The 12,008-nt window shown below is 38.9% G+C and overlaps 1 protein-coding gene across 3 annotated transcripts in view; it reads right to left on the bottom strand.

Annotated features, from left to right (window-relative positions):
* The window catches only part of ADGB (androglobin), a 90,014-nt gene extending 79,073 nt beyond the window's left edge, over nt 1-10,941 (bottom strand). The window contains exons 1-4 of one of the 3 annotated variants that reach the window (XM_078383272.1): nt 10,744-10,890; nt 5,504-5,563; nt 3,264-3,441; nt 2,769-2,861 (exon numbers count right to left, since the gene is read on the bottom strand). Coding sequence is in view for 2 of the 3 variants with exons in the window: in XM_020810415.3 (XP_020666074.3) it covers nt 2,769-2,861; nt 3,264-3,441; nt 10,744-10,817 (345 nt within the window). In the remaining variant the exon portion in view is untranslated. Of the gene's footprint in view, nt 1-2,768; nt 2,862-3,263; nt 3,442-5,503; nt 5,564-10,743 lie in introns of all 3 variants that reach the window. The other 2 variants (XM_020810415.3, XM_072995615.2) reach the window with 2 other exon arrangements.
* Between the last annotated feature and the right edge of the window lie 1,067 nt (nt 10,942-12,008).

Genomic DNA, 12,008 nt, shown 5'->3' on the forward strand with positions numbered 1-12,008 from the left:
ATTGATGAGTTTGGGTGGAATCTTGTTCTTGTTTCATATCTTAAAAGACCTTGCTAACATCCTACCTACAACATGAATTTCAAAAGTAATGTGAGCAAATTTTAAAGATGCTAAGTGTCTGAACTGTGTTATCAGGTACTAAACATGGAATTGTTGGCTGAAGACAGTGAAGAGGTTTCTAAAGATTTGAAAACAATATGAAAGAGACAGTTTCCCAAGATGTATCCACTCTTTTTTTTTCCTTTGGTCTTACACTTTGGCCAGACAGATACAGAAAGTAATTCAAAACCTACAAAACCTTTGAACACATATATAGCGAAGTGAATATACCCATCACAGTCAACAACAACTTTGTCCTCTTGCCTTGAAACTTCTGAAAATAACTATTGTCTGTCTCTTGCTTGAGATGAGACAGAACAGTTTTCTCTCTCAGGCAAAAAGACTATCAATTTGATAAGATCATTTTTCCAAGATAAGCTCATTTCAAAAGTCTTATCCAGCATAAACATAAGGGAAACAGTTTTCTGTTAACAAAGGAAACAAAAATAAGCAATCCTGCCACAGATCAATGAGCACAGTTATAAAGATCATGATGGTAATAATGGATGTTAAATTACAGACGACCAAGCTATCTTCTAAGTTAAGCTTTACTGTATTCTTGTACAATGTCCTTGGGCGGACCTACACAGTCACTGTAGATATATTTGTTCTGGACAAAATTACAAATCTGCGTCACATTGCATTATGCCACAGCAATCCCTTTGAATTAATCACACTATAATCTAGGGATAGGCAAAAGTGGTGCTCTGCACATTTTCCTGTGTATTATGTCCCCACTCCCTCACTACCTGCTATGTATGACTGGAAAATCATTGTTGGTGGTCCTGGTCTTGGTGCTAGAACTGCCAGAGGCAATTTTCTGGCTTTTAATTACAGTATTCCCTACCTCATTCTATGGGTCCTAAAGGCTTCCTAGCATGAACAAGATTCCAAAGGGATTTCAGAAACTGGAGGCGGCAGGGTGTGTGTGTGTGTGTGTGTGTGTGTCAGAATGGGAAGCTTTCATTTCTCCTGAAATGACTACAGCATAGCAATGGTTGACAATGTCATTGGAATTGATTTCTGTAACTTATCCCAGCAGAATTCGGTCTATTGCAACATTTAGTTGCTTTTACTATTATTCATCATCATGTAATAGTTCAGCATTTCTCAGAAAATACTCTGTTCTCACCTTTTCCTCATCTATTTATTTACTGGCAGTACTTTTGATCGTTCACTTATATTCCACAGAAATAAATAAAAGTATAACGACAAAACAGCTGGTTTTGTAGTTATACTTTTGTGTAACTACAGTGGTTTAGGTATCCGTGGTTTAGGTATCTGGCTGAAGAATTAGAGGTTGGGAGTTTCATTCCCCACCATGACTCCTATAAGTAGACACAGCCTGTGTGGCCTTAAGCAAGCTGTACAGTGGACCCTCTACTTAAGGAATTAATCCGTATTGGAATGGTGGCTGCAAGTCGAAAAGTCTGTAAGTCGAATCTCCATTGACCTACAATGCACTGAAAACAGATTAATCCCATAAACCAGTGGTTTTTATTCTATTTTTATTCCATTTTGGTTTTTTTCTGGTCTGTAAGTCGATTCTTTGGCTGCAAGTCGAATCTAAATTTTGCAACCAGAGAAGTCTGTAACTCAAAAAGTCTGTAAGTCGAGCCGTCTGTAAGTCAAGGGTCCACTGTATAGTCCTAGGGTGTCCCCAGAAGAAGGAAATGTTACACTACTTCTGATTATTCTGTGCCTGGGAAACCCTGAAAAGGGTGACCCTAAGCCAGAATAAACTTTACAGCACATGATGATGATGATGATGATGATGATGATGATGATGATGATGATGATGATGATGATGATGATGATGATATTTATAATAAACTATAAACCATGAAATTACAAAGGTCGCATAAAAGTTAGCAAGATTAACGTTCTATCTAAAATGCACAGGAAAATAAAAAGGACAATTTCATATCACGTTAAGTAATCAAATGCATTAAACTATGACACTAGCAAAATAAAAAGAGAAAAAAGTGCATTGAGACAAAGAAAAATTCCAGGTTTGGGGGGAGAGAAGGGTTTTCTTTAGTTTACCGCTAACACTAGGCACACAGGAGTTTCATTACACAGCTGTCCCAAACATGATCTGATCCCTCCCAACCATCTCTGCATCCATTTCTGCAACAACAGAAATGACACTAAATAAGACAGGGCTCTATTCGCTTGCTTGCTTGCTTTATTTATTTATTTATTTAATTTATATCCCGCCTATCTGGTCGGTTAATTTTATCTGTTTCATATTACTTTTACCCATTGTTGTTCTTATACAAAGCATCTGATGTACAACTAGCTAGCTGCTCTTTCGGGAGAAGTGTTTCTGGCATCATTGTTACCGGTTCCTCTTCCAGGTCACCTGAGAATGGACATGCTGGGGTGGGACAGTGGTCTTGCAACAAAGTTTGTTTTGAGAACAAGGATTCCATCTGTTCTACATGGATTGCAGAGCCAGTGCATCCAAACTGAAAGTGGTTCCAGTTAACATAAATCTGTTAATGTCGGTGATGCTCTGGTTGTATTAAATTCCTGATCAACAAATGCTATTACCTTCTGAGCCTATTCATTTATTTTTGTGAACAAAACAGGAGATTGCTAAATATTTAGTCATTACATTGTTTGCTACAGTCTGTTTTCTACAGATTATAACAAGTAGTTATTACCTTATTGGTTAAAATTTCTTGTGGCCTTTTCCAGGAACTCACTTTTAAAGAAGGAGGAAGTTCAATTTTTCCTTCTGGATCTTCAAAGACATGCTATAAAACATTAATGTATTTTTAAGTACCTAAAAGATATTCAGGAGATATTCAGGAGATAATGAAAAATCACAGTTCTGTAGTTCTATGTTGTAAATATTTTGCAGTTTGCTCTTTTTATTTTATTTTATTTTATTTTTGTCCTCCCCCTATACAACACAAATTTCTCTGAGTGCTTCTTAGGTCTATTGAGCAGTTTCTTGATAAAATGGAGAGACCCAGGGAAATCAACAGGGAGGTGGTACATGAACAGGATCATTGATCTGTTCTTAATGCCCAACACAAGATGCAAACACTTCAAAGTGGCATTCAAATGGACAAGAAGTCTGGAAAGTGGTAACACTTTAAAAGTTGTGTTAGGAGTACCTGAACATATTGATGAATATACTAAGGTAAACTTACCAAAATAGGACTTTTTCCAGTTTTATCCTTTTCCTTTCCACCTTTCCCTGCATCCCACTTTTCTGCATTGATATCCGCTTCATTCCATTCAGGCCAGATAGGAAATCTCGCCCTCCTTGCCTCAAGTGAAGCACCTTGAGGGTTCAAAACGGATGCTGACCCAGAAAGCAACCAAAGGCTGAAAGAAAATGTGAACATAAAAATATGTCCACGTTTTGTATCATTAAAACCTGTATAAGTAAGTTATATAGATATCCTTCACTTAAGCCATCTATCATAGGCCATATGTTCTGATTGATCCAAACATCACAGCATCACAGGTAATGGGCACTAAGGTCATCCACATTTATTAGGTCCATAATAGAGCACAATAGTTTTAGAACTAAACTATGCAAGTGCTGACTCCGTATGTATAAGCAGTGTTGCCTCAAATGGCAAATGACATTTGATTATAAGAGTATGTTAAAAGCAAAGGCATAATTGATAACTGAACTATAAATACCAGTTTCCTTCACATACCTGACTGGCAAGATTCATATGGCAAAGGCAATCACATAATCAGAGACAAAATATAAGTATAGGAAATATATATTTCCTTGAACATATATTTTTGCCTTTCTTCAGCCTCATCATTTGATTTGCAGTATATAACATCCAATGTGATATGAGTAAAAATGGAATAAATGTAACTGATGCAGAAATTCTTTATTTGTTCTCTAGTACATACGCAAAGACTAGACAGCCACAGGTTTTTTCTCCTAGGCTTTGACACTTTAAGAAAAATCCAGAAACTCTTATTTTCATCTCCACCTTCTGACAAAATGATAAAATATTTGTATCACATAATACCACTTAGAAGGCAGTGATCACTGATATCCTTCATAGTTATATACTGTACATGTATACACGTGTGCATATATAATTTTCAACAGACTAATCAAAATTCTTACATACTTAATGACATTGCTATTCTCAAATGATTGAACAGCAATGAAGCATGTCAAAGAAGAAATGATTATAGCTCTATGGATGGCTTTGGTTTAATAGATTAAAAATTTATTTTTCAATCTGACATCATATTTTGGATGTTTAGTATTTTTATAAGTTTCATATCTGATCTTAATGGTGCCTGTAATTTCATAGTATGTTACATTTTTATACATTAATTGTGCTTTTTATGGGATCTGCACTTCCGCTCAACACATGCCTGTACTTTTTGCTATAGCTATAGCATTAAAGCGAAATTTGGAAAGAAAAATGTCATTGGTATCTATTCCTGAAATAATCACATTTGTTTTCAACATAAAGACAAAACCATCAGATGGATAGTTGTTGTGGGTTTTTTTGGGCTTTTTGGCCATGTTCTTTTGGCCAAAGAGCCCAAAAAACCCACAACAACCATCAGATCCCAGCCGTGAAAGCCTTCAAGAATACAAATCAGATGGACAATTACAGTACAGTTATAGTGATAGAATTTGCTTTCCATACTGGATAAGGTAAATGTCAAGAAAGGATAGAGAAAATGATGTGGGGAGGAAATAAAAACATAAATATTGTCTACCGTATATATCAGAAGTCAGTGCTGTCTGTCTGTTTGTTTATCTAATGGAACATGGCCTTATAAATAATAACAGCAAATCTAATTCTACAAGTGCAGGATTGCATTTATTTATTTGAATTCCAGTTGGCTGGATAGCTTAGTGTTTAGGTATCTGGCGGTGGAGCCGTAGATTGGGCAAGGTAATGGTAATCTACTTCTGAGTATTCTCTACCTTGAAAGCCCTATAAAGGGTTGCCATAAGTCAGAATTGACTTGGTGGCATAATGTTGTTGTTGTTGTTGTTGTTGTTGTTGTTGTTGTTGTTGTTGTTGTTGTTGTTGTTGTTGTTGTTGTTAACTGGCAAATAAACAGGACAGTCAGCAAAACTGTAATATTTCTAAAAGTGAATAGTGTGCTAACTGAAGACTTTTCATCATAACAGCATCACATGAGGAAGACAGGAGAAGACTTAAGAAAATTTCAAGATTTTCGGAAGGAAAACAACACTTAAAAATCCTTGTGGGGTACCAGAAAAACAGCCACAGAGGACAGAGTAGGCTTGAAATGAAATGGCTGGAAACCTGAACAGGACAATTCTGCACCTGAACTTTTGTTAATTCAATACTATTGCAAAGCAATACAATTCTTTGTGTCTCAACACTGTAAAAGGTAGCTGTTTGAAACAGAGAGAAACACATACCTGTGAAGATTACCCCACGTCACTCCTGTCACTCATAGTCAGGATCTTGTTTGCATGAGCCTATGAGAGGATTGGAGGGGCGGAGTCAGCGGATAAAAAGGTTTGGCAGGATAAGAAAAGGGAGATAGAATTGCAGATAGACAGTCAGATAGAGAGATTGTGAGAGAAGAGAGAGAAGGAACAGATGCTAATAGGGATAAGCTGGTCAAGATATATAGAGTAGGTGGTGATTGGTTATGTGGCAAGAGATATGGTATTTTAATGATTTGATTAGGTACAATGATTGGGTACAATGAATATCTGAAGAACATCAGTGAGTATGATTAAATTTGATACACTTCAATAAATATGTTCTGTTAGCAGTTACCAGACAAGTGTTTGACTAAAGTCAATTTATGTTGTAAGCCGCCTAGAGTGGTCGAAATGACTAGATAGGCGGGGTATAAATACAATAAATAAATAAATAAATAAATAAATAAATAAATAAATAAATAAATAAATAAATAAATAAATATATTGTGGATAAAGGAAATCCACTGGTGGCAGTGAGGAAAAGAGAAGATTGAACCCTTTGTGAGGACACAACGCATAGGTGCATCAAAGGAGTGAATGACACAGCTGGTGGGATGACATAGCGTGAGCTCTTTGTTTGGTGAAACAAGCAGGGGCCACGTTGTAAACGTCACAATACCTTAATTAGAAAAGCACACACTATTGTATAAAGTAGGTTGCTCCTTTACATGAAGGGAAGAAAAAACCCTCCTTAATGGAAAATATGTGTTGAGTACACAGGGTTTTTTTTATTCTGAAAGACTGAGACTATATCCCAAACCTACATGTAGTATATATGTCATTAAATATCCATACTAACTCTGAAATTATACAATAAGTTCTTCTCCATTTTTCATTTGAGGAGGCTGATATTTCTGAAGTTTGGTCTTCATCTTAGCCTACACCAAGAAAACAGCATTATTTGATTATGGAACTGAAAACAAAATCTTTTTGGAGATTTGTTATAGTTATGGTGAACTGTTTCTTGTAGCTGGAACAGTAGTCTATTTCTCCTTATGCATTCTCCCCTATACTTTCACCATCCCAAACATGCTGGTTGTCTTCATCTAGTGTGGCAGAGTTGAAGCTGTTGCCTTCATGCTCCACTTGTGAGGTTCCAAAAGGCACGGGTCACACACTGAATTTCAAACTAAGCGAAGCCATGGTCTTCCTTAGCTAGTCTTAGCACTCTATATATTAGCCTATGCATATACTCTGTTTTTCTAATTAGTATGTATGTTTATGAAATCTAATCTATGGTTCTGGTTACTCTGACTCATCTGAAGAGGTGGGCTGCAATTTGTGAAAGCTTATGTCAAATAATGATTGTTAGTTTTAAAGAAATAACGGATTACTTTTTATGTGTCACTAATACATAGATACGAGAACCATTCTCTCCATCTCTTGTGTTATTGATCCATTTATTACATGTATTTTTTTAACCTGAGGCTACATGCATAGTGCTCACAGACAGTTTCCCATCCAAGCTCTGAGTGCTACTTAGGATCAGCAAATTTACTGCCTCACATGCTTTCAGAGCAACATGCTGACTAGTCCAATTTTTTTTTCAAAACTAAAAAAACTATCCAAAACATTTTACTCCTGCAAATACACAGGTTGCAATTATATACCCATGTATATGGGTGTAAGCCCTTCTGAACCCCACATGGTATTTCTCAAAAGTCACATATGGAGCCACATTGTTAACTTTTCAACAACATACTTTAAAGCACAGGACAACAAGCAAGGAAAAAACAATCTCCCTTTTTTGTCTTTGAAATATGTCTTTAAAGATAAAAATGTCATTCAATAGATGAGAACAAGCTGCCATCAAGCTCTTGATTTAAATTCACTATCTACAGTTCAACAGAAGCTAAACTTAAATGATTCCTGACGGTCAAGGCCAGAAGGCTTAGCTGGTGGTTTCTTGAAGTAAAAGAGATATGCTGTCTTGACCTGACATTCTTTCAAGTAGTGCTTTGCAAAAGGCTTCATATATCCCTAAGATCTTAATAATGTTAGATGTTGACATGTAATAATCTGGCTAAGGTAAAGCAATGTCAGAAACAGTTGTTGTCATTAGATTATTTGGTTGAAAGTTTATTTTTCCATAGGAGAAGACAGCACTGAAATCTATCAGAAAGGAAGCTGAGTGTGGAACCTGCTGCCTGAAGAATTTGAAAATGGCCAAGAGTATACACAAAATACAGTATGTTGTTTGGCAGCTGGTATGTAAAAAGTTACACTTCTTTTATTTACTTTTAATAAATGAAAACAACGACCATTTAAATCAAGAGATCATTGATGAGGAAAGGCAGCAATATTTGGACCTTTTTTTTAAAAAAAAAAAGCCAGAGTAAGATTATTTGCATCAACATGTATATTTGCACAAGAGAATACAGATAGATGTATATATCGAGTTATATTGCAGGAGAGAGGATGTTTTAATTTTAAAACATTTTTCACAAGAAAATGTGTGTAATGGACTGGGGCAAGAAATTATTTGAGTGTTTCCTGTACTCACACTGGTGCAATTTTTACCCATGCATGCAATCTTTATTCCACTCTTTTTTCCAGGAAGAGTGGGGAAACATATATAGTTGTGTCACCACTATTTATTCTCATAACAACCTTGTAAAGTTGGTTAGGTTGAAAGAAATCTTGGTCCAAGATTGTTCAGGAGACATACAGAACGAGGACTGTATGGGGATTTAAACCCAGATTTCCCAGCCTTAACTGAAGAGACTTAACCATGATCCCATATTTGTTTAGCATAGGTAAACCTGGCGGTTCAACTCTGGGGGCAGGTGGTGAAGGACGCACCTACCTATGGTCTCTAGAAATAAGGTGCTGACACTCAAGCTCTCTTGCCACTCTTGATATGAGTAGAGGACATTCCACTTAGTCAATACAGACTCCCCAGGCAATGAATTTCTCATCCATGTCTAGGCCTTACATAATATTTAGTTTCCTCATGCCAACTACTTTCCATTACAGTGGGATCTTGACTTGAGAACTTAATCCATATTGGAAGGCGGTTCTCAAGTCAAAAATTTCTCTGGTCAAATCTGCATTTCCCATAGGAATGCATTGAGAACCATTTGATCCATATCTGCTCTTTTCCGTCCATAGAAACTAATGGGAAGCTGCTATTCCGCCTTCGACCACTAGAGGGGGATATTTTGTTTCTTTTTTTTCTTAGGTCAAGAAAGGTTCAGGGAAGGCAGGGAAAATACAGTCCAGGCAGTACAGTACCAGGCAGTCCGAAGACTGTCTCCCAATACATTCTCTAAACGCTGGGAGGAGTGAGGAAGCAGACAGGCACCCTTTTCACTGGCCAACAGTTAACTGAAAGTTCAAATTTTGCACTTTCCCTGCCTCCCACGTGGTTTTTTTTCAGTTCGTAACTCAAATCTATGTATGTAAGTCAAGTCAATATTTTCCTATGAGAGTGGTTTGTAAGTCAAAATGTTCTCAACTCGGGCCGTTCTTAAGTCAAGACCCCACTGTACTGCCAAGTGCAAGTAGCAACATTCATCCATCTGAAAGCAGTAGTCATGCAGGGGTTCCATTCTCATGGAGACCAAAGTACCAATAAGATTAAACTTTTCTCTGACCACAGCACCATTCTAATCTGGGACCATCTTGAAGGTGCCAGCTGTTTATTAGTTTGTGTTACTTTTTAAGCATACATGTTCAGGTCAATGACAAATTTCATGTCTAGCTTGGCCCTACAAAACCAAAAGCCATTCTCTGTCCTCACCAGTTTGTGGTATCAGATGCACTGCCCCAAAGTGAGGAGGTTTTGCAGTTATTGGTACTGACTACTGAGAAGATCAGGGAGATGTGGTGGCGCTGTGGGTTAAACTGCAGAAGCCTCTGTGCTGCAGGGTCAGAAGACCAGCAGTCGTAAGATCTAATCCACGGGACAGAGTGAGCTCCCGTCGCTTGTCCCAGCTCCTGCCAACCTAGCAGTTCAAAAGCATGCAAATGCAAGTAGATAAATAGGTATTACCACGGTGGGAAGGTAACGGCGTTCCGTGTTTAGTGCCGCCAGCCACATGACCACGGAAACTGTCTTTGGACAAAACACTGGCTCCAAGGCTTGGAAATGGGGATGAGCACCACGCCCTAGAGTTGGAAATGACTGGACTAAATGCCAAGGGGAACTTTTACCTTTACCTTACTGAGAAGATCCACCTGTAGCACTCTATAAACTGAAGCTGTAAGTTACTGTAAGTCAGCTGGTCTTGAATTTAGATTTATGGTATGCCTATCCCAGCTGCCCCTTACCGTACCTTTATAATAAAAATTAAAAATTAAAAAAAAAGTGCTGGGACTGATTAATCTTTGGCCTGACCAATCACAGCTAGCCTTAAGCTATTTGCTGTTATGTGCTGGCAAGTCAGAACTGACATGTAGGAACCCTAATAGGGTTTTCAAGGTAAGTGAGGTATTTAAGGAGTGGCTTTACCAGTTCCAGCCCTCAGTGAGTCTATATGGTAGAACCAGGGAATGGAATTTGGGCCTCCTGAGTCCTAGTCCATTACTTTATCCACTACACCACACTACATACCCCTTAAGTTCTTGTTGTTGTTTTGCGCCATCTAATCAGCTGCAACTTGTGGTGACCCTAGGAATGAGGAACTGTCCACATGTCCTGTCCTCAACTGCCCTACCCAACTCTTGTAAACTCAAGCCTGTGGCTTCTTTTACAGATCCAGTCCCTCTCCTAGGGGAGTCAGGCTTGAGCTTGCAAGAGCTGAGCAGAGCTGCAGAGGACAGGGCACATTGGACCTCCCTCCCTCATAGGGTCACCCTGAGATGGAGGCGACAGGATGGCAGGGCACACCACAACAGGACGTGCATAAAAACAGAACTGTCCACAACAACAAGCAAACAGGCACAAACCCCTTGGAAGTTCTGGCTGTAACGCTAGAGCAACGACGGGGCTGGAGGAAAGCGCTGACAAAGGCAGCACCTTCTGCACATGCCTAGAGGTGCTCTTGTCAGTATTACTACCCAACCTGTCCTTTAAAATACCGAGCTGTATCTAAGCAAGATTTTATTACAGGGCGGCTAACCCAGGAAAATGTCTTTTTTTCCTTGCGGCACGTCCGTCGGAGTTGGAAAGGGTGGGTGGGGAGGAGGAAGGAAAACGATCCTCAGAGAAATTACAGGAATCTTACTCTTTAGTAGGGAGCCCCGTCTGGAGAACGTTGTTACTTTTCACCAGCTCCTTCTTTTTGGTTAACTTCGACATTGGCTGGACTCTTAGCAGAACTTTTAACTGTGGAAAAACTCGGCGCTTCCTCTCAGGCGAAAAAAGCCGCCCCACCACACAGCGTCCGCACTGTTGCTAAGAGACACTCCCGGGCCTCATTTGACCATAGAGATAAGGAAAAAGACTTTAGAGCCACGCGCCTACTTACTTCCGGTGCTAAAGAGATACGAAAGCTTCGACGTTCATAGATACCTGTACTGCACTCTTCCTCGGCATTTCCGGGGCTGGAGTTGAGGTGGACTTCCACTGTCAACTTGCAAAGGGAAAGTAGATTGAGATTTTTTACGGGCTTCTTACTTTGCGTGATGAATTCCCAGAAAGGTAGCAAAGCTGTATCGGAAGGGCAAGATCTCCGTACCTTAAATATCCCATTTCGTGCAGCATAGCTTTTCTAGCCTCTAGCTTACTTCATCAGATGCATCAAAAGGAACATGGCACATCGTGTGTTGAGAACCGCTGGAATATCCTAATTGGCTGTAATTAATCCCCCTTGCATGTTAGTTTCCATTTAGTTTCTCCCCCTCCCCCACAGGTACCGTTTTATTAAAAATTAAAAAAAAAAAACAATTGCGTGCTGTTGATTCCAGCTTACTGTGACTTTTCTCAGCGCTATCTAGATGAAAATGTATTGAAAAGTGGTTTGTTGTTCCCTTTTTTCTGAGATCACCCTGGCTTGCCTGGTGCCACACTCAGGTGGGTAGGCACCGTGCGAGTCAAACACTCCTGCCCTGGAAATGCCTTTTCACTTGCTATCCAGACAGTAACACAGCATCCTGTGAAACTGGTTTTCTTCCACTGGTTTTCGTCTCTCATGTCCTATGTGTGCCCATTTGTTTTGTGTGGCAGCTCACCACTTTGCCCTATGTAGAATGCAGAAAAAGGTATGTATCAGGTCCTCTGAACAGTGTTGCCACTAGAAATATGGCACACAGTTGACATCTACTTTGGCTGCAGCATCTGGTCCTTCCTTAAGTATCATGTTTTGTTTGGCTGTGAATGTTATTAGATATTTGAACCAGGATAACAATTCCTTATCCCACTGAGTTAACTGCCTTACTTTGTGTGAGGATGTTTGTGCTTTCAGAAGCAGTTCTGTGAATGGACTCTGTTAATGCAGATGGCGTCTGCATTTTCTGCATTTAATTTATCTGATTGCATTCTCATTCCCAA

Source organism: Pogona vitticeps, chromosome 1, assembly GCF_051106095.1.
Source record: "Pogona vitticeps strain Pit_001003342236 chromosome 1, PviZW2.1, whole genome shotgun sequence".
NCBI classification, from domain to species: domain Eukaryota; kingdom Metazoa; phylum Chordata; class Lepidosauria; order Squamata; family Agamidae; genus Pogona; species Pogona vitticeps.